The sequence below is a fragment of the Mobula birostris genome, chromosome 1 (assembly GCF_030028105.1).
Source record: "Mobula birostris isolate sMobBir1 chromosome 1, sMobBir1.hap1, whole genome shotgun sequence".
Taxonomy (NCBI): domain Eukaryota; kingdom Metazoa; phylum Chordata; class Chondrichthyes; order Myliobatiformes; family Myliobatidae; genus Mobula; species Mobula birostris.
Genome location: NC_092370.1, coordinates 59,767,529 through 59,791,536, shown reverse-complemented (window position 1 = coordinate 59,791,536; position 24,008 = coordinate 59,767,529). Strand labels below are relative to the sequence as shown.

The window sequence follows — 24,008 nt, the reverse complement described above, 5'->3', positions numbered from 1 at the left end:
TAGTGAGGCGACCAGAACTGAGTAGAGTACTCCAAGTGGGGTCTGACCAGGGTCCTATATAGCTGCAACATTACCTCTCGGCTCCGAAACTCAATCCCACGATTGATGAAGGCAAATGCACCGTATGCCTTCTTAACCACAGAGTCAACCTGCGCAGATACTTTGAGCATCCTATGGACTCGGACCCCAAGATCCCTCTGATCCTCTGCACTGCCTAGAGTCTTACCATTAATACTATATTCTGCCATCATATTTGACCTACCAAAATGAACCACCTCACACTTATCTGGGTTGAACTCCATCTGCCACTTCTCAGCCCAGTTTTGCATCCTATCAATGTAACCTCTGACAGTCCTGCAGACTATTCAAACACACCCAACCTTTGTGTCATCAGCAAATTTACTAACCCATCCCTCTGCTTCCTCATCCAGGTAATTTATAAAAATCATAAAGAGTAGGGGTCTTGGAACAGATCCCTGAGGCACACAACTGGTCGTCGGCATCCATGCAGAATATGACCCGTCTGCAACCATTCTTTGCCTTCTGTGGGCAAGTCAGTTCTGGATCCACAAAGCAATGCCCCCTTGGATCCCATGCCTCCTTACTTTCTCAATAAGCCTTGCATAGGGTACCTTATCAAATGTCTTGCTAAAATCCATATACACTACATCTACAGCTCTACCTTCATTAATGTGCTTAATCACGTCCTCAAAAAATTCAATCAGGCTCGTAAGGCACAACCTGCCTTTGACAAAGCCATGCTGACTATTCCTAATCATATTATGCCTCTTCAAATGTTCATAAATCCTGGCTCTCAGGATCTTTTCCATCAACTTACCAACCACTGAAGTAAGATTCACTGGCCTATAATTCCCTGGGCTATCCCCACTCCCTTTCTTTAACAAGGGAAAAACAACCACAACCCTCCAATCCTCCGGAACCCCTCCCATCCTATTGATGATACAAAGTTCATTGCCAGAGGCTCAGCAATCTCCTCCCTCACTTCCCACAGTAGCCTGGGGTACACCCTGTCCGGTCCCAGTGATTTATCCAACTTGATGCTTTCCAAAAGCTCCAGCACATCCTCTTTCTTAATATCTACATTCTCAAGCTTTTCAGTCCACTGTAAGTCATCCCTACAATCGCCAAGATCCTTTTCCATAGTGAATACTGAAGTGAAGTATTCATTAAGTACCTCCACTATTTCCTCCGGTTCCATACACACTTTTCCATTGTCACACTAGATTAGTCCTATTCTCTCACATCTTATCCTCTTGCTCTTCACATACTTGTAGAATGCCTTGGGGTTTTCCTTAATCCTGTCCGCCAAGGCCTTCTCATGGCCCCTTTTGGCTCTCCTAATTTCATTCTTCAGCTCCTTCCTGCTAGCCTTATAATCTTCTACATTCATATCATTACCTAGTTATTTGAACCTTTCATACACTCTTCTTTTCTTCTTGACTAGATTTACAACAGCCTTTGTGCACTACGCGTCTTGTACCCTACCATCCTTTCCATGTCTCATTGGAACATACCTACTCAGGATCCCCTGAACATTTGCCACATTTCTCCCATACGTTTCCCTGAGAACATCTGTTTCCAATTTATGCTTCCACGTTCCTGCCTGATAGCCTTATGATTCCCCTTACTCCAATTAAATGTGTCCCTAACTTGTCTGTTCCTATCCCTCTCCAATGCTATGGTAAAGGAGATAGAATTGTGATCACTATCTCCAAAATGCTCTCCCACTGAGAGACCCGACACCTGACCAGGTTCACTTCCCAATACCAGATTGAGTACAGCCTCTCCTCTTGTAGGCTTATCTACATATTGTGTCAAGAAACCTTCCTGAACACACCTAACAAACTCTACCCCATCTAAACCCCTCGCTCTAGGGAGCTGCCAATCAATATTTGGGAAATTAAAATCTCCCACCACAGCAACCCTGTTATTATAACTCCTTTCCAGAATCTGTCTCCCTATCTGCTCCTCGATGTCCCTGTTACTATTGGGTGGTCTATAAAAAAACCCAGTCAAGTTATTGACCCCTTCCTATTCCTAACTTCCACCCACAGAGACTCTGTAGACAACCCCTCCATGACTTCCTCCTTTTCTACCGCCATGACACTATCTCTGATCAACAGTGCCATGCCCCCATCTCTTTTGCCTCCCTCCCTGTTCTTTCTGAAACGTCTAAAGCCTGGCACTTGAAGTAGCTATTCCTGCCCCTGCACCATCCAAGACTCTGTAATGGCCACAACATCATAGCTCCAAGTTCTGATCCACGCTCTAAGCTCATCCGCTTTATTCATGATACTCCTCGCATTAAAATAGACACATCTCAAACCATCAGACTGAGCATGTCCCTGCTCTATCACCTGCCTATTCTTCCTTTTGCACTGTCTCCAAACTTTCTCTGTTTGTGAGCCAAACTCCCTTTTCTTCATCACTTCAGTTCGGTTCCCACCCCCCAGCAATTCTAGTTTAAACTCTCCCCAATAGCCTTAGCAAACCTTCCCGCCAGGATGTTGGTCCCCCTCGGATTCAAGTGCAACCCGTCCTTTTTGTACAGGTCACACCTGCCCCAGAAGAGGTCCCAATGATCCAGAAATCTAAATCCCTGCCCCCTGTTCCAATCCCTCAGCCACGCATTTATCCTCTACATCATTCTATTTCTATACTCACTATCACGTGGCACAGGCAGGAATCCTGAGATTACTACCTTTGAGGTCCTGTTTCTCAACTTCTTTCCTAATTCCCTGTAGTCTTTTTTCAGGACCTCCTCCCTTTTCCTACCTATGTCGTTGGTACCAATATGTACCACGACCTCTGGCTGTTCTCCTTCCCACTTCAAGATATCGTGGACGCGATCAGAAACATCCCGGACCCTGGCACCTGGGAGGCAAACTACCATCCACGTTTCTTTCCTGCGTCCACAGAATTGCCTATCTGACCCGCTGACTATAGAGTCCCCTATCACTGCTGCCATCCTCTTCTTTTCCCTACCCTTCTGAGCCACAGGGCCAGACTCTATGCCAGAGGCACGACCTCTGTTGCTTCCCCCAGGTAGGCCAACACCACCCCCCCACCCCAACGGTACTCAAGCAGGAATACTTATTGTTAAGGGGAACAGCCACTGGGGTACTCTCTAGTACCTGCTTCTTGCCCTTCACTCTCCTGACTGTTACCCACTTCTCTGTCTCCTGTGGTCCCAGGGTGACTACTTGCCTATAGCTCCTCTCTATCACTTCCTCACTCTCCCTGAACAGATGAAGGTCATTGAGTTGCAGCTCCAATTCCCTAACGCAGTCTCTAAGGAGTTGCAGCTCGATGCACCTGGTGCAGATGTGGTCATCCGGGAGTCTCTAGGACTTCCCACATCTGACACCAAGCACAGAAAACCGGCTTCACACACATACTCTGTCTTTATTTTAAACAGATAACCTACCTCGCCTCGACCCTTTATCGCCGAAGCCCCATCGAGCTAAAGCCTTTCTACTCTGTCTCTCTCTACTCCAATGCCCACTCCGATGCCCACTCTGTAAATTTGTCTTGCTTTTAAATCCTTCCAAGCAACACACGTAAAAGTTGCTGGTGAACGCAGCAGGCCAGGCAGCATCTATAGGAAGAAGTTCAGTCGATGTTTCGGGCCGAGACCCTTTGTCAGGACTAAATTCTTCCCACTGTTCTCACTGGCTGACCTCCACGCGCTTGCGCAGTCGTGCCCCATTCAAACTGCTGTAGGAAAAAAAATGTGTGTTTACTTATCTTGCCAGTGGACTTGAAGGCTTTTTGTAATGGCAGTAGTAATAATATCTTTACAGCATTTTAAGATGATTAATACACGAAGGTAATGACTCAGAAGCATAGAAAACTTGCTGCTAACTGGTAGGACGTCAAATTTGTGCCAGATATGAGGTTTTTATCTTTAAATGTTCTTCCACAGATGACCAGAGGCTGTGCTGGCACACTAAAGATGATTATGAACTATGTCATCACTATCTGCTTTCATGGAGAGATGGTTTCTAAATTATGAGTAGCAGTCCATGTTTAGCAAGGTTAAGGTTACTAGGACAGTGACATACAGAGGGGGGTAGAATGCTGGAAGACCTTGTAGCTGTTCAGTGTAAGACTCACTTATATGTTTCTGGAGACAAATACATGATGACTCCGTCAGGTCTGTGCAAGAATTAAAAGCATAATCTGTATACTGCAGGCTAGTTACTGAAGTTGGGCTGTCCTAGGTTCTGAAGGGAAGGCAATATAGTTTGAAAAGATTTCTATTTTTCTTGTAAAGTAATTCAGCAGAAAGTTTACTGGAAATGAAGTCCACCAGAGCAGCACAAAAGATTGTCAAAATGTTGAGGCATTAACACAGCACTCTTCATTCCACAAAAACATCATCCTAAAGTTTTGGTCTCCTAAACCACCTGAAAGAACTACTGAAATGGTAACAACTAAAACTCTTGGGCATTTTAACTGTTATCCAAACACCTCAACTCATTCTTCAATCTCAAACTTGCTCCAGTCCTTTTCCTTTCTGTTCCTGGTTAGAATCGAGGGTGATGGAGAACTGGCAAAGAGGAGTGAGGTCATCATAGGACAGGCTTGAGGGCCCAAGTGGACTACTCATGCTCCTTTCCAAAGGCCCAGTCTCTCAGACTTGTCAGATTTCAGGCAGAAAATACAAATGTAGCCTTTCCATTAAATTTTGGCAAACCTCTATAATTTCCTAATCTACTCTCCACCATCCCCGCCCCACTCCCACAATTAACCCCTCCTCCCCTGCTCCCTGAAGATATTAGATTATTGTTATGGTTAGATTGATCTTATAATCAACTTGCCATTCACAATGCTTAAAAACCTTATATTCGGCTTTTGTAAATTAGGCACTCTATATTGATAATAAATACGTGCCCTATTATTTTCAAATAGATGCTAAGAATGGTTGAAATACATGCTCCAAACACTTAGAATTTATTTTCTTTAATTAGCAACTTACCTAGACCTGTCTGATATCAGATTACTGTACTAATTCCACATACCGTGATTATGTTGGGGTTAATCTGAGTTGTATTATTGCTGAGTTGCGTTCCTGGAAAACGGGAACACAACTCATCAATAATACAGTATACATAGAGGCAGCACAGTTGAATGTAGAGTTAGCACCATGCACTACAGCACTAGCAGTAAGATTAGATTAGATTTCAATTTCTGCTACTGTCTGTAGGGAGATGGTACGTTCTTCCTGTGGGTTTCCTCTGGTGCTCCACTTCCTTCCCATATGCCAAAGATGTATGGCTAGGGTTAGTAGTTGTGGCTATGCTATCGTTGACACTTGCGGGCTGACCAGCACAATCCTTGCTTATTTGATTTGACGCCAACAATGCATTTCATTGTATGTTTTGATGTACATATGATAAACAAAGTTAATCTTAAAGATCTTAATACATACTTACATACAAGTACTTAGTTCAGCATATTCAGTTGTATTAATATTTATTCTATACAAGAAACTGGAGGCAAGGACAGCCTGATAACTGGCGGCTGGAAGGATTAACAGAAGATTGTGCTGGCCTTGCTAAGAATGCATTATGGAATGACTTCTTCTGCACAGATGCAAATCGTGTGATTTGTGAGAAGAATGCTGACAAAGGTGAGTCATTGTAACGTTATTATTTCAATGCTATTTTAACATTTATGTTCATAACATCACTTCATAAGATTTACAAATGCACGCCAAATATTTACATTTTTCTGCCATTGTTTTAATAGAATGAAAACCAGTGGTAGTCAGTTCGGAATTTCCAGATATGAATAGTGGCCAGGAAAGGTGTCTGCCAATTGAAATAGAGGCTGTCTGTACCTAGATTCCAAAATACAATTTCTTAGAGTCAGATATACAGAAGACCACAGAAATCCAACTTAATGTAAATTCTCCCATAAATTTTTTTTTATTATTATTATAATATTTATAACATTTTATTATTATTATTATTATAATAGAATGTTTTGTTGTATTCATTAATGGTTGGATACAGTATGTGTTCCATTAGTTAAACTATGGAAAGTATTGAGATGAATATTCAATAAAATGGAAAAGTTATACAAAGGAAGTGCATGTCCCGCAATACGTACAATATAGATAGCTATAGAAAGCAGGTGTTTCTGATTTACAAAAAAATGGGAACGGATCTCTTATGTAATTCGAGGACTGCTGTACAAGGGTCACCAATATAAGGTTTGGACAAATAAGAAAGTTGCAAGAAATACAAAAAACTGAGATTTAAGGTCAATGCTAGTTTCACTCATGTATCTGTATAACAATATTATGTTCACCTTAGTTGTTTGGTTGGCATCCGTCTGTCTCGAAGGACGATGGGTGATGATCATCATCATCACAAGCCTTGGTGGAAGGTATGGAGATCCTAAGATGCCCAGTCATCAAGATCCCCTTCTTGACCTCACCAATGTAGTCCAAAGGAAACCTTTGAAGCAATACTTTTGGCACCAGCTTGGCTGCAGGAGCTGCCAGAAGGATGTTCAATGACATCCAGCCACTTTAGGGGCTCCACTCTGCATCTGCTGTCTGGGTTTACTCCCGTAGCCTTTGTCTCTCACAAGGCTGCCCACAAGGCAGTGGGGCTATTTGCCCATAGCTGGGGATCTGGTTCACGAGCACGGGGGAGTGTCCACACACCGGTGGGCCTGCGTGCTACATGTGCAGGGGCCAGACCTCCTCCTCCAGACCTCTTCACTTTAATGACTAGAATAAATCTTGTTTATACTGATGCTAATTTAGTGTGTCTGAAGTTGCTTAAATATTCTGAATATCAGAAAAAAACCTGGATATTTATTGGGGAACAAGAATGCTGCAACTAAATATAGTGAAAGAATAAACCAAGGATATGTAGAACCTTCTGAAAACATCACATACTTATTTTGTAAGTTACCTGGAAGTTACCCAAATTGACAGTCCTGCTGTTCGCCATGTCAGTTAATCCACAGCCAGGATCTTTGAATCTGGGTTTTTTCAATATGGAGTCAGTGTGAGAAAGTTCAAAGATCACAATGAAGGATAGGAAAATGCCATTATTGCAAATGGAAAAGCCCCTAATAAAGCCAAATATTGCTTCTGATCCACAAGAACTGTTCCTCCAAACTCTCAAGGAATGCTGAAAATTGCACATTACATGGAATTAATCTGCTATTCTCAAGGAAATGTGCAAATTATACCCCAGATCACAAGACAGGTTTATTGGATTAAAATCTTACACTGGGATTATGGGAACTATTAATTGATCAGCTATGGTTCAACTGAAATAGTTAACATTTTCACCTAAAGGTTATGTTCAAGTCCAATTCAAAGATGTGATCACATAAATCCTGGTTGATATCTCATTTAGTGCTATATTCACCTTCTGGTTGAGATGTGAAACAAGCTCCCTTCTATTTTAATAATCCTTCTCAGAATAAATGGGCCAATATTTGAAATTAGAGTATGGAGAAATATATTTACATAGAAATCTGTAATTCTGTGTAAAGAAACTGCATATCTTTGGAATTCTCTCCCTCAGTTGCAAAGTTTATTCAAGGCTTAGTTAGCAGACAGAGGCTACAAAGATCAAGTTATAAAATGAACTTTTGGCTGAGGTTTAGCACAAATTTATTGAATGGCAAAGCAAAGTCTAGAGGCTGAGTGACCAACCAACCCCTGCTTCTGTTTCATATCTTATTACGTAATAAAAGCTATCTATTACAAACAAATAACAGTTACAATTTAAGGTCAAGTTCAACATTTTCTGTTATTCTCCATTAACCCTCTCGGGTGGGTATAATGTTGTTTCATATGGCATTCACACTTCCAATAGAAATGTGGCCCGGAAGGGGCAGACACAAGTCTGTTCATTTGGGAGTTGGTGTATATATGATCCTTTGACATTCTTCCAAGAGAGAGCAGAATTTATTCCAAGCTTTCTAGACAGTATTTGCTGTTAACATCAGAGAAACGGTTTTTCAGATTATGATCTTACAGTTGTTCCAGGGAGCTTGATGTAGGCATACTGATCACCACAAATTCTTGATTACAAAATTGCTTACAGTTCAAAATTACAAACAGAATTGGAGAACACTTTTGATGTTATAGGTTATGTGTTATAAAGCTTATGTGTCTATTTAAGCTATCTTTTTAACGATTAGTCTTTCAACTTTGCAGATTAGCTTTCTGAGTGATTGTCCTGAAGACTACAGTCAGACTACTTTGTGGACTGTATTGGAGGTGGACTTCAGCTTCAGGTCCCTGATAAACAAAGGAAGCTTTTGAAATGGAGTTAGACAACAACTACTAACCTAACTTTCCAAGCATTGTTTCCTCATACTGATGCTGGGACGTAAAATTATGAAAATCCTTAACTTTTAAAGTTAGCCCGAAACTTTATTCTGTAAAGAATAACTATTATTTGATAGCAATCATTGTTTATTAAAAGTAAAATTAGCAAGAAAATATATTACAGAGTCCACATGAACCCATTTTTATTTTATTTTCCATGAATGCCTATGTCAAGATAATATGTATGTTAAACACATCTTGAAAATTATTTACAGTTCTGCTTACAAAGCTTTCTTGTTTTTCAGGAAAATTTCTACTGAACATTTTGTGTCTAGTTTACAAGGCAATCAAGGAATTATTATTCAACTGTTATGTCAGAAAATCAAAGATCAAATCTTTCTTTGTTATCTTCCAGCAGTTATAAATATGGTCTGTTTTGGGGGTTTGAATTTTCAGCTTTTATTTTTGATTGGGATTGTTCTTTTATAATTTTAGTCAGTTATGATTACAGCTCGGGAAAATCAGATTATTTTCAGTTATTAAGTGTCATGAGACAATTACATCAATTTTCAGTTTCTACATTGTAACTAAATTAGAAACAGCAATAAATAACCATTTACAAAATTGTCCATCACCCTGTGTTTTAACTAACTCTAATATTTTTACCAACTGGCAGTTCCTACTGTGTCAATGCATAATATCTAAATTTTAAAGCCATAGTCTTAGAGTGCACAGAAGCCTTTAAAAAATGTTTCATTGAAGCAGAGTCTGTATAGTTATTATTGTTAAAAACTGAAAACATTCAAGCCCTATCTATGTTAAGTTCTGCCGCAGTGAATAAGGCATTGTTTCAGTGAAGTAGGTGGAGTTAAAGTGCTTTCATATGGGCATCCATTTTACTAAAACAGTATCTCTTGGATGCAGACTTGTTAAGAAGATGCTTTAAAGTACAACTGTTTCTGTTCCAAATGAAAAAAAGAATACAGAACATGGAGACAACACACACACAAAATGCTGCAGGAACTCATCAGGCCAGGCAGCATCTCTGGAAAAAAGAACAGTCGAAGGGTCTCGGCCTGAAACGTCATCTGTACTCTTTTCCATAGATGCTGCCTGGCCTGCTGAGTCCTGCCAGCATTTTGTGTGCTGCTTGGATTTCCAGCATCTGCAGATTTTCTCCTGTTTATGACAGAAGATGAAGAAATATTTTGACATCAGCAGTAAGTTTTGTGCACATCGCAGAAGATGTGAAGACTACTTCCTTTGTTTGCAGACAAGAAAGAAACCAGCAAGGCGCATGAGCCACTGCCCACCAAAACCAGGAGAGGCTGAAGGGGAATTGTCATGCCTTTGACAATGGGTCTTAATATCAGAAATGCAACATTTCTAAAACGTTTTATCCTTTAATAAACGACAAAGTTTTATGATTATGAACAGTTTCATATTTTAGTTGGCAAAGCTGTTACTGCTAGCAAATAAAGGTATGATTAAGAATCCCAATGCAAAATGCCACATTGGTGACAAACTGCTGGTGACCCAGAGTGTAAACATTGAACTGCAGTCCTTTTAGCTATTATTTGCAAAGTCTTTATCAGCATATTAACCAATCATAGCCCTTCATAAACAAAATAGTCTTACATTATGCAGCCTGGATACATTGACTAAATACTGTATTAACTTTCATCCTATGATTTAATTCCCATTCTCTCACATTTCATAAAGATTTAATTGCAATGCTAATCCTGGTTGATTTGAAAAACGCATTTTGTGTGTACCAAGATCTGAGAGCAGAAAAATACTCCCAAAGTAATGTTTTTACAACTCAACCCAATTAAATTACTGACAGTTCTACTGTAGCGATGATAGTGAGCCAATGAATGAAAACTTCCACATCGTAAGAGTGTTGCATGACTAATCTGGCACCCACAATTCTTTGTTCTTAAGTACACTGGACAACAAATTTTTTCAAAAGTGTTGCTTCCTCATAATTATTTTTTGTTTATGATAGACTGCTTGAAGATGAACACAAATATAATTTCAGACTATTTGTATCACGTAGGAATTTGGAGAAACAACAAATTAACTTTTATTGAATATAATGTGTTTAATTGCATAATGGTGCTAATGCTTTGCAATAATTCAACTAAAGTTAAAAATATTTTGTTAATGATTTTCATTTGTACTCAGTGTCTGAGGCTTCTTGCTTAAGTGTCCAACAATAATTCACCAGCATTTATGGATTCCAGTTGCCCTGGTATCTTTTCTCCATGACCGCAATGTCCTGGTGAAACCTTTCACCATGCTTGTCACTAACAGCACCAAGATTTGCAGGGAAGAAGTCTAAATGGGAATGCAGAAAATGAATCTTTAGTGACATGTTGCATTTCATGGTTTTGTATGCTTGAAGCATGCTTTCAACCAGTAGTTTGGTGCTCTGCAGATGCCAAGAAAAACTTCAACTTCCTTCAATGCCTTCCATGTGATTTTCTCTGGTCCCACTAGAAATTTTTCAAATTGCCCATCATTGATGACTTGTTTGATTTGTGGACCAACAAAAATGCTTTCCTTAATCTTGGCATCAGTTATTCTGGGAAGCATCTGTCTCAGATATGAAAATCCTTCATAGAAATTTTTGTGCCTGGTGATAGCAAATTCCATCCTTACAGTCATGAACCCAATAATTATTGCTAACACCTGTCCTGCCATGCAGCAGCCACACCGCCTAAGCATGCCCAAGCATGCCTGGACAAGATAGGAAATTTTCCATTTACATTGTAGGCAACATTTTAATTGACTTGAATTATGAATTGAAATAATAAACATAAGTGATTTCAAAAAATGGTGCATGATAGGGAAATTTTGCGGTGATTTTCATGATCAGTAGCCCAAAATTCATAAGATACACCTAAAAGTATTCAGGAAGCAAAATCTTTGTTGTCCAGTGCTATTTGAGTAGGAAGCTGACAACGCAACAACAGATTCCTACGGAGAAGGAACAATCAAAGATTTGGTTATCTTAATCCACATTAACATGTCCCAGACCTAAGTGAACACCAGCTCATTAATTCAATCAAGGAAGGTATATTAGAAAGAAAACCAAGCTCAAATTAAACAAAAAGAAGGTTCTGTTGTTACTTGACAAATAGAACATTACTACAGTTAAGTTTAGGTAAAGTAAGTGTGCCCCTCCATTGGTTGGGGATGACCATGGATATTATATGCTAGCTGTCTACATGATATGCGAGCCAGGGCGGTACGATAGCAAGCTGTTAGCCAGGCAGCAGGCTCCCCCTCTCTATGCAGCTGATGAATCCAAAGGAACAGCAGAGACTGATACAGTTTGGCACCAACAGCTTCGCAGGAGTTGCCAGTCAGCGTTGAACTCAAGATAAGTCTGCCTTAAGGACTCCAGCTCCAGAATTTTCCTCTGGCTTTAATCCCAAAGCCTTCCCCAAGAGTGAATATAGTCACAAGGCAGCGGAGATTTGAGATCAGAGTTCTCCTTCTCCTACATGAGCCGCCAACCATGACTGTCGACCCCCCATCTGCCTGAAGCAACTGATTTTAAGGTACAAGAACACGCCTTTGCCCCTTTTCCTGTCAGTAGAAATAGTTCCACCAGGCTTAAGAGCTAAGCCACATGTGAAGGCCAGGTACTGAACTTGGTTGTCAGAGGATATTTGAGATGCATGCTTTTGGGAGCATTTAATAGTTAGTGGGAGTTTATCCCCACTATCTGCCCTGGCTATGACAACCTTAAGGAACCTTAAAGTAAGTGAAGTTAACAAAATTAATAGAATTAGGTAATTCATTGCCCTCATCAACTCTCATATGCCAATTTTTTAAACAAAGTGGCTACTTCATTTATAATAAATGAATTCATAAATAATTCATTTTTTATTACTATGTTTGCTTTCCATGAGCATGGTGAATGGGTAGAAGATTACTGTCAAAATAATCTGTAGTACTGACAAAAAACTAAAACTAACCCACAACAAATTATGAAGTAAAAAGTTAATTACGACCGAATCTGTATTGATTGGTTCAAATATTAAATAACCGAAGTTTTAGTTGCCATTGATATTGAATTAAATAAAATATTATACACAGAAGTAATTTATTCAGCTCAACATCTGTTCATGCACCATATGAGCCTCCTCTCACTTCATCTCTCCACTTCAAAACATTAATGCTATCACAACATTACATGAGCTGATGAGCAGTGTAGTTTCCATAAGCAATTAAATTTGATATTTTGTATTTGTGAGTGGAATCTGTTCCTCCACCCCTCCTCAATCTGTTCTATCTCCTTTCATCCTTCTGTCCTTATGAATGGCCAGCCAATTGGAAACAGATGTTCTCAAGAAAACATATGGAAGAAATGTGGCAAATGTTCAGCGAATATTTGCATGGAGTTCTGCATAGGTACGTTCCAATGAGGCAGGGAAAGTATGGTAGGGTACAGGAACCGTGGTGTACAAAGGCTGTTGAAAATCCAGTCAAGAAGAAAAGAAGAGCTCATGAAAGTTTCAAAAAACAAGGAAATGAGAGAGATCTAAAAGATTATAAGGCTAGCAGGAAGGAGCTTAAGAATGAAATTAGGAGAGTCAGAAAGAGCCATGAGGTGGCCTTGGAGGACATGATTCAGGAAAACCCCAAAGCATTCTGTAAGTATATGAAGAGCAAGAGGATAAGAAATGACAGAATAGGACCAATCAAGTGTGACAGTGGAAAAATGTGTATGGAACCGGAGGAGACAGCAGAGGTACTTAATGAATACTTTGCTTCAGTATTCACTGCAGAAAAGGACCTTGGCGATTGTAAAGGGGACTGAGAAACTTGAGCATGTAGATATTAAGGAAGAGGATGTGCAGGAGCTTTTGGAAAGCATCAAGTTGAATAAGTCACCGGGACCGGATGAGATGTTGTTATGTAACCGGCAACAATGAATATTAACCGAGACAGGTTTTATGAAAACAACCAAACATTTATTAAACACGTATAAGCGATAAGGGAAAAAAAACACAAAGGAAAACTTTAACCAGAGGTTAAACAGGTACGCAGCCATTCATCAACTCCACTCGGCTCTGATTCTTAAAGCGTTAAATGCGAAAACAGTTCTTAAAGCGATACATTCAGATATAGTTCCTAAAGCGATAATTTCGAATGTCCAACAGTTTTACACATTCAATTGGGAGAGACTTCTCTGGAGAAAGATTTCTTCACCGACGCACCTTTACTGCCGGTTCTGTCCACAGGATTCCCGATGCTGAAAATAAACAGTTTAAATCGACTGACCTTAAATTCCTTTTAGAGAGAGACAGCCTTTGTGCATGAACTCATTGCACTATTGCAAGAGTTATCTCAATGCAGGTTCTCTCCAACGAAGACTCAATAAGGTCGATTCTTTATTAAACTGCCAAACGATGCCGACTTCTCTCGACTCTTCACTTCGATGAATTCTTCACTCTCCCTTCAAAACTGTCGGAATTGAGTAACTTGGCACTTCCAGCCACAAATTTCCAGTTCAAATACAGTATCTTGTAAGAGAACGCACCTTCTGTTTTAAAAATGAAACTGTATCACAAAAAACAAACACGCAACAGAAACGGAGGCACAACACGTTCTACCTGAAATCTACAAACTCAAAAACCCACTGTGTCACCTGAGTCGACCCTTATATAGTCATGGGGCACATGTCATCACGTGACCTCACATCGGCGGGAAAATCACATCAGGTGACTTCCAAAAGACCATTACATCATTTTCACAAAAAAAACAGATCTCCTCGAGCATGTAACAATGTACCCCAGGCTACTGTGAGAGGCAAGGGAGGAGATTACTGAGCTTCTAGCGATGATCTTTGCATCACCAATGGGGACGGGAGAGGTTCTGGAGGATTAGAGTGTTGCAAATGTTGTTCCATTATTCAAGAAAGGGTGTAGAAGTAGCCCAGGAAATTATAGACCAGTGAGTCTTACTTCAGTGGTTGGTAAGTTGATGGAGAAGATCCTGAGAGGCAGGATTTATGAACATTTGGAGAGTCATAATTTGATTAAGAACAGTCAACATGGCTTTGTCAAAGGCAGGTCGTGCCTTACGAGCCTGATTGAATTTTTTAAGGATGTGACTAAACATGTTGATGAAGGTAGAGCAGTAGATGTAGTGTATATGGATTTCAGCAAAGCATTTGATAAGGTACTCCATGCCAGGATTACTGATAAAGTAACGAGGCATGGGAACCAAGGGGGCATTGCTTTGTGGATCTAGAATTGGCTTGCCACAGAGAGCAAAGAGTGGTTGTAGACAGGTCATACTCTGCATGGAGGTCGGTGACCAGTGGTGTGCCTCAGGGATCTGTTCTGGGACCCCTACTCCATGATTTTTATAAATGACCTGGATGAGGAAGTGGAGGGATAGGTTAGTAAATTTACTGATGACACAAAGGTTGGAGGTGTGTGGATAGTGTGGAGGGCTGTCAGAGGTTACAGCAGGACATTGATAGGATGCAAAGCTGGGCTGAGAAGTGGCAGATGGAGTTCAACCCAGATAAGTGTGAGGTTGTTCATTTTAATAGGTCAAATATGATGGCACAGTATAGTATTAATGGTAAGTCTCTTGGCAGTGTGGAGGATCAGAGGGATCTTGGGGTCTGAGTCTATAGGACACTCAAAGCTGCTGCGCAGGTTGACTCTATGGTTAAGAAGGCGTATGGTGCATTGGCCTTCATCAATCATGAGATTGAGTTTAGGAGCTGAGAGCTAATGTTGCAGCTATATAGGACCCTGGTCAGACCCCGCTTGGAGTACTGTGCTCAGTTCTGGTCATCTCACTACAGGAAGGATGTGGAAACTATAGAAAGGGTGCAGAGGAGATTTACAAGGACATTGCCTGAATTGGGGAGCATGCCTTATGAGAATAGTTTGAGAGAACTTGGCCTTTTTTCCTTGGAGCGATGGAGGATGAGAGGTGACCTGATAGAGTTGTATAAGATGATGAAAGGCATTGATCATGTGGATAGTCAGAGACTTTTTCCTAGGGCTGAAATGGCTAACATGAGAGGGCACAGTTTTAAGGTGCTTGGAAGTAGGTACAGAGGAGATGTCAGGGATAAGTATTTTTTTACGCAGAGAGTGGTGAGTGCGTGGAATGGGCTGCCGGTGACGGTGGTGGAGGTAGATACAATAGGGTCTTTTAAGAGACTCCTGGATAGGTACATAGAGCTTAGAAAAATAGAGGGCTATGGGTAACCATAGGTAATTTCTAAGGTAAGGACACGTTCGGCACAGCTTTGTGGGCCGAAGGGCCTGTTTTGTGCTGTAGGTTTTCTATGTTTCTATGTCTATTTTCATCCTTCTTTGAAAAGCCCTAGATATTATTGTCATCTTGCCAATTGATGCCCCTCTTTTCCACAATTTTATGATTAAATCTCTCTTAAGTGTCTTCCACCTTTACCACAGTACCTAAACTATCTTCATCAAAAGTGTGACAAAGGTGAAGTAGCTTCATCTGCAGCTGTAGCACAGCAGATCACTCTGTCCACCTCCTCCATCATATATTCACTTAATTTCTTAAGAGTTCTATTTTCACATTGACTGGACTCCTCATATCTTAGCTCAACTGCTCCTAAAAACCCTCATCCATCCTTCCAATAATCCTGACTATTTTTGTGTCTATTTTCTACCATTCATCAGTGCTTATCTAAAACTTTGCTATATCCATGTTATTATGCTCCTGGACTCATGCCCATGATTTCCAACTTGCATTAACTACCACTTCATCAATACCACAGTTTTGAAGCTCTCATTCTTGCTTTTAGGACTTTTATAGTCACAACATGCTCTCTCGAATGTGTTGAAGACCTACAGTATGATCCTTCTAGATCTCTCAGCTTCTCCATTTCTATAGCCTTCAGCATTGATGACTTAAAAAAAGTTCACCATTGTCAGTTACATCTACAGCCAACTTCCATCAAGTTCTCAGATTTCCATCCTAAACCTTTCTTCCTCTATTTCTGTCATTTCATTTAAGAATGTTCCTTAAATATTAATTGTGCTCACCTGCCCTGTTCTACAGTGGCATGCAGGGCAGATTTTATTAATCATTTATTCTACCAAAACTTTTTAAGTATTCTGCAATGATTTTTATTTAATTTAGATAATTATTTGGGAAGAAATTATGCAAATATATGAAAAGTGAAAAGATAAATCTGGGGCTGGGGTCACTAAAATTGAACACCGCCCCCAATTTTTTCCACAACACAATGAACATCAGAGGTGGTGTATAACACACTGGTGACAGAACATAGGGTATTTAGTGACCCCAACCAGTGACATATTTCTTGAGAAAGGAAATAGGAATTTGGGTAGCATTCCTGCGTCTAAGTCATGACATGCAAGGCAGCCTTGATGTTGAGTTAGATCTCATTTCCATCCATTTGCAGAGGCATGAAATGGTCTAAGAAGACAAGCTACGAGGTAAAGGTGATTGACAAAATCAAAAATTGGGAGAATGAACTGGGTTGGGAGTGGGTTTAGGAGGAAGAGGAGAGACATCTGTGGTCAAAAGGATATGAGTATCTGGGAGTGTGATAATCCCATTGTATTAGGTAGATCCTTTTGTATATCCCATCACTGAATCTTATTATTATCAATATACTGTAGTGATTAGTGTAGAAATAATGATGACACCATGGAAAGCATGTAGTTGCAGAATATGATGACTCTATATTTTCTATCATTTCAACTGAATATTAGATTCACTGTTGGTTATTATTGAAATCATTGGTGATGTGGACTAACCTGGGTACATTTAGGAGTTGCACGTACAGAATGCAGGAGGAACTCAACAGGTCCAGCAGCACCTATAGAAAGGAATAAGCAGCCAATGTTTCAGGCTAAGCCCTTTCATCAGAACTCAGCACTTCCAGCATCTGCAGAATCTCTTGTGTTTATGTTTTTTTTAGGAGTTATAATGCAAAGGAGCAGAGATGAAGAGTTTTCATTGTGCAACTCATTTACTGATCATGCATGACCAAGGTTTATGTTTTCACTATCATGTATTTGACTTACATGAGATTTTGAATCATTTCTCTGGGGTTGAGGAACAAATTGGTTTATTGAAACCAAAGAGAATTTCAATAGTTTAGTCTTTTGTCCCTGTGTCAGTTGTCCCTGACAAAGTGACCATGATTTGTATTCTAGGTTGCCTTAATGTAGAATGAATAGGTAGAATAAACATTCGCCATTTTGGGCCAATTCTGATAATTGGAACTGGAAAGGAAGGGGACAGAAGTCAGAGTAAGGAGGTGGGGGAAGGAGAACAAGTACAAACTGGCAGGTGGTAGGCGAGACCAGGTGAGAGGGAAGGTGTGTGGGTGGGTGACAGGTTACAAGCTGGCAGGTGGTAGATGAGAGCAAGTGAGAGGGAAGGTGTGTGGGTGGGTGACAGGTTACAAGCTGGCAGTTGGTAGGTGAGAGCAGGTGAGAGGGAAGGTATGTGGGTGGGTGACGGGTTACAAGCTGGCAGGTGATAGGTGAGAGCAGTTGAGAAGGAAGGTGTGTGGATGGGTGACGGGTTACAAGTTGGCAGGTGGTAGGCGAGACCAGGTGAGAGGAAAGGTGGGTGGGTGGGTGACGGGTTACAAGCTGGCAGGTGGTAGGCAAGACCAGGTGAGAGGGAAGGTATGTGGGTGGGTGACGGGTTACAAGCTGGCAGGTGATAGGTAAGAGCAGGTGAGAGGGAAGGTGTGTGGGTGGGTGACGGGTTTGAAGTAAGAAGCTAGGAATGATAGGTAGAAGAGATAGAAGGCTGAGGATGAAGGGATCTAATGAGAGAGGACAGTAGACCACAGAAGAAATAGAAGAAGAAGGGGGACTAAAGGGAGGTGATGGACAGATTAGGAGAAGGGGTGAAAGGGTAATCAGAATGGGGACTGGAAATGTGAGAAAGTGGGAAGGGGGAGAAATTACCAGAAGTTGGAGAAATCAATATTCATAACATCAAGTTGGAAACTATGTGGTTTTGCTCCTCCAACCTGAGTTTGGCCTCCCTCATGGTATTAGAGGAGGCCATGGGCAGACAAGTCAGAATGAGAAGTTGAATTGAAATGGACAGGCACTGGGAGATCCTACCTGTTACAAAGGACAAAGAAAAGGTACTTGACAAAGTGGTTCCATCTGTGTTGGGTTTCATTGACGTAGAGAGGACCAGATTTGGGAACAGCTTCTTTCCAACTGTGATAAGACTGCTGAACGGTTCCTGACCCAGATCTGGGCCATACCCTCCAAATACCCGGACCTGCCTCTCGGTTTTTTTGCACTACCTTACTTTCCATTTTCCTATTTTCTATTTATGATTTATAATTTAAATTTTTATATTTACTAATTTTTAATATTTAATATTTGTAATCCAGGGAGCGGGAAGCGTGGAATCAAATATCGCTGTGATGATTGTATGTTCTAGTATCAATTGTTTGGCAACAATAAAGTATAAAGTATACATTAGATGACGTAACAGATTTGCAGCTGAAGTGTCACCTCCCCTGAAAGGATGGTTTGGGGCCCTGAATGGTGGTGAGGGAGGAGGTGTAAGGGCATGTGCAGCATTTGTCACACTGGCAGAATAAGTGCCAAGAGGGAAATCTGTAGGGAGGGAAAAGTGGATGTTGGATCTCTGTTTACTTTCTGATCCTTAATGTTCTTCCAGAAGTCAAGGATGCCTTAATTCTAAGATTTCAGCTTAAACAAACATAAAAATACAAAACAATCTCAATAAACAGCTGAGAAACGATGCTAAGGGATGTAAGACAAAGGAGTAAAGAAGCCAATAAAAGCCAGGATGGCACCTCTGAAAAACCTATCACTTTTATAGATAAGAAAAGAGAAATTTCTTAGATAGGAATGAATTAGTTAAAAGGCTGCATTATTAAAACAATTACATCACGTGGGTATGTGCTAATACTAATGCAATGAAAAATGAGGATGGTGGTAAACCACAAACAAGAGAAAATCTGCAAGTGTTGGAAATCCAAGCAACATACACAAAAGGCTGGAGGAACTCAGCAGGCCAGGCAGCATCTATGGACAGCCGACATTTTGGGCCGAAACCCTTCAGCAGGACTGGAGAAAAAAAGCTGAGGAGTAGATTTGAAAGGTGGGGGAGGGGAAAGAGAAACACCAGGTGATAGGTGAAACTTAGAGGGGGAGGGATGAAGCAAAGAGCTTTGAAGTTGATTGGTGAAAGAGACAGAAGGCCATGGAAGAAGGAAAAAAGGCAGGGGGAACACCAGAGGGAGGCGATGGGCAGGTGGGCGGGCAAGGAGATAACATGAGAGAGGGAAAAGGAGATTGGAAATGGTGAAGGGGGGGTGAGCAAGACATTACTGGAAGTTTGAAAAAACAACGTTCATGCCATCAGGTTGGAGGCTACTCAAACGGAGTATAAGGTATTGTTCCTCCAACCTAAGTGTGGCATTATCATGACAGTGGAGGAGGCCATGGATGGACATATTGGAATGGGAATGGGAATGGGAAGTGGAATTAAAATGGGTGGCCACTTAGAGATCCCGCTTGTTCTGGCAGATGGAGCATAGATGCTCGGCGAAGTGGTCTCCCAATCTATGTCATGTCTCACCGATATACAGGAGGCCACACCAGGAGCACCAAACACAGTATATGACCCCAACAGACTCACAGGTGAGGTGTTGCCTCACCTGGAAGGACTGTTTGGGGCCATGAATGGTAGTAAGGGAGAAGGTGTAGGGGCAGATGTAGCACTTGTTCCGCTTGCAAGGATAAGTGCCAGGAGGGAGATCAGTGGGGAGGGACAAATGGACAAGAGGGTCGTGTAGGGAGCAATTCCTGCAGAAAGCAGGCAGTGGGGTTGAGGGAAAGATGTGTTTGGTGGTGGGATCCAGTTGGAGTTGGCAGAAGTTTTGGAGAATTATGTGCTGGACGCGGAGGCTGGTGGGGTGGTAAGTGAGAACAAGAGGAACCCTATCCCTGGTAGGGTGGTGGGAGGATGGAGTGACAGCAGACATGTGTGAAATGGAAGAGATGCAGTTGAGGGCAGTGTTAATGGTGGATGAATGGAAGCCCCTTTCTTTGAAAAGGAAGATATCTCCTTCGTTCCAGAAAAGCCCCATCCTGAGAGCAGGTGCGGCAGAGATGGAGGAGGGGATGGTGTGTTTACAAGTAACTGGGAGTGGGGGGAGAGGTATAGTCCAGGTAGCTGTGAGAGTTTGTGGGTTTATAATAGATATCAGTGGATAAGCTGCCTCCAGAGATAGAGACAGAGAGATCGAGAAAGGGGAGGGAGGTATCGGAAATTGTCCAGGTGAATTTGAGGGCAGGGTGGATGAAATCGACAAGTGCAACACGGATGCAGGAAGCAGCGCCAATGTAGTCGTTGATGTAGCATAGGAAAAGTGCAGGACGGTCACCAGTGTGGGCTTGGAGCATGGCTGAGACCCATGTGAGTGCCCACGGCTACCCCTTTTGTTTGAAGGAAGTGGGAGGAGCCAAAGGAGAAATTATTTAGAGTGAGGACAAGTTCCACTAGGCTGAGGAGTGGTGGTGGAGGGGAACTAGTTGTGTCCGGTGTCCAGAAAGAAATGGAGAACTTTGAGGCCTTCCTGGTGGGGGATGGAGGTGTATAGGGACTGGACATCCATAGTAAAAATAAGATGATGGGGGCCAGGGAACCTGAATTCCTTGAAAAGATCAAGAGTGTGTGAGGTGTCAAAGATGTAGGTAGAAAGGGACTGAACCGGTGGGATAAAACAGAGTCAAGCTATGCCGATATGAGTTCAGTGGGGCAGAAACAAGCTGAAAAAATGGGTCTACCTTGACAAGTAGGTTTGTGGATTTTAGGTAAGAGGTAGAAACGGGAGGTGTGGGGTGCGGGAACTATCAGGTTGGTAGTGCTGGATGGGAGATCCCCAGAGTTGATAAGATTGGTGATGGTGTGGGAGACAATGGCCTGGTGCTCCTTAGTGGGGCCCTGTTCGAGGGATAAGTAAGAGGAGGTGTGTGAGAGTTGGTGCTGGGCCTCAGCAAGGCAGAGGTCAGTACGCTAGACTACTCCAGCACCCCCCTTATCTGCGGGTTTGATGGTGTGGTTAGGATTAATGCAGAGGGAACGGAGAGCCGAGCATTCAGAAGCAGTGAGGTTGAAATAGGAGAGAAGAGTGTTAAAGTCTAGACAGTTAATGTCCCGTTGGCAGTTGGCAGTGAAAGGGTCCAGAACAGGCAGAAGACCAGGGCGGAGGTAAACCACTAGCTTAGCTAGTGGTAAACCACTTCTGCCAGTGAGTGGGGATGAACCACCACATACTGTGAAAAATACATGAGTTTGTTAAAAAGTACAACTCTTATAAAGAGTATTATTTTTTAAAGAACAGTGGTTTCCAACAAGGGCAAGGGTTGCCATGTACAGACAGAGCGGAAGAGTCCATTCTGCACTCATTTGTAAGTCCTTAGATCTACAAGCTGAGAAATTTTAATCAGGATTCAATTATGGTAGCATAAATCAGGGGTGCCACGTAGCATAGTGGTTACTGCGATGCTATTACAGAACAGGGTATCAGAGCTCAGAGTTCAATTCCAACGTCGGCTATAAGGAATCCGGATTTTCTCTGGGTGTTCCCGTTTCCTTCCACAGTCCAAATACAAACCATTTCGTAGATTAATTGGTCACTGTAAATTGTCCTGTGATTAGGCTGGGGTTGTATTGGGGGTTGCTGGGGCAGCATGGCTCAAGGAGCTGGAAGGGTCTACCCGATACTAAATCTCTAAATAAATAAATAATCATTCTCAAGTCAGTTGAAGAGTTGCTAAGCATGCCAGAACATGAATAAATGTCGAAACCCAGCTCTACAATTCTTAAGAGCTGGGATCAGCGTCTAAATGAAACTTTTATGGGTCTTGTCACAGAATTGCGACTGATTAAACACAAGAGTAAAGTAGTTTGCAGAGGATGGTACATGGTGGCATTTCTTATAGAATTCTAGATCTGCTAACTCAAAGGAGGCTGCTCAGTGACAAAGGTCTGAATCGTAAGCTGATACTTGATATGTTCAGGTGACGGAAATGGTGGTAGAGTACGCTCATCAACAGTGAAGGCCAAAGTGTTAGCAACTTGGGGCCTAGCTCTGTTGCATATTCTGGATAAGGGAAGAATGACCTGAAGAGGAGTTGTTAACATTGAGGCAGTGTTCAAGCCAATGACTAAAGACATAAAGCACCTGTGGTCTTAACAGACATCTATCAACAGTTGTTTAAAAACAAAACAATCACTTACTCAGACAAGCAAGTAACATGAGGCCTATTGAATAGAACAGCAAATGGCCTGAGCTCAGTGATGAACATGGGGACCTAAATGGATCATAGAGAACATTTCACTGTTAAAGGTCAAGTGAACTTTTTTTAAATATGGAAGAAAATAGAGTGCTTACGTATTAGTAAGATGTGAGTAGGAATGTAACAGCATTGGCTAATTGATTCACTGAATTTCAAGGGATCATCTGCTTTCCTTTGCACCTATTTGGGGAAAAGATCAGCGTGACAGGACTGTGTTGGCAGTAGTAAAAGTGAAGCAGAGCTCCCACTTCTGACTGTCCAAGTCAAGGATACAAGCTAGTAAGCCAGGACTGGCTATCAAAAAATAAATAAAATAATGCAATTCCACATCACCTAAACAAATATCCCATGGTTAGTTCAACAATATTCAACTTATGAAAGCCAAGATACACCCAAATGGGAATGCTACATTTCTTAAACGAGAGAAAATCTGCAGATGCTGGAAATCCGGGCAACACACACAAAATGTTGGAGGAACTCAGTAGGCCAGGCAGCATCTATGGAAAAGAGTATAGTCGACGTTTTGGGCCAAAACCCTTCATCAGGACTGGAGAGAAAAAGTTGAGTAGTCAGAGTTAGAAGGTGGGGGCAGGGTCTACATGTCTGTACATCAAATTTCACTCTGAGAGTACACACTGTATGTAGTTTCAGAACAGAAATGGAAACCTGAGTACGTGTGTCAAAATGCTCTTGGATTTGATGAAGCGAGAGCCTAGTACTACTATGTCTAGTAGACAAGAGAAGCAAGAGGAACAACACAACAATAGAGAGCATAATCAGTGTTTCAGAATAGGTGAGTATACTTTGGAACCAGAAATGTCCTTATATTCTGAAAGTGATGTAGTGAAAGAGACCACAAGAAGTTTCCACTTGCAGCTAATTTTTCTGTTGTTCTCTATAAAGTTCAAAGTACTTTTTATTATCAAAGTATGTAAACTTTATACAACCTTGAGATTCATCTCCTTACAGGTGTCAATATTACCCCAACAGAGCACATGAACAACGAAAGAAGACAGTCAAACACCCAGTGTGCGGAGAGAGAGAAAAAAACAAATCATGCAAACAATTAAAGCAAGCAAAGAACACTCAGCACTTCAGTTCGCAAAGCCAGGTATCACCGCAGCTGATCCAGAAGTCTGCTAGTTGCAGGCCACAGCCTCAGTGCATCACAAATTCGAGCAAACAGGGCAAGAAGGATCAAATTGTTAATAGGTAGATGTTAGTTTTACAACGTTGTTGTGAACATTGGACTTCTTTGAAGGTGCTTTATGTATTTAAATACTGGGTTGAGCAATAGATTGATGTCAGACAAATAAGTT

At 41.4% G+C, this 24,008-nt stretch overlaps 1 protein-coding gene across 2 annotated transcripts in view; it reads left to right on the top strand.

Annotated features, from left to right (window-relative positions):
- Positions 1-9,759, top strand: part of colec12 (collectin sub-family member 12) — a 142,438-nt gene extending 132,679 nt beyond the window's left edge. Inside the window, exons 9-10 of one of the 2 annotated variants that reach the window (XM_072255819.1) lie at positions 5,514-5,656; positions 8,635-9,759. In XM_072255819.1, the coding sequence (XP_072111920.1) occupies positions 5,514-5,656; positions 8,635-8,753 (262 nt within the window). In that variant the 3' untranslated portion in view covers positions 8,754-9,759. Of the gene's footprint in view, positions 1-5,513; positions 5,657-8,215 lie in introns of both variants that reach the window. The other variant, XM_072255828.1, reaches the window with a different exon arrangement.
- The last annotated feature ends 14,249 nt before the right edge of the window (positions 9,760-24,008 follow it).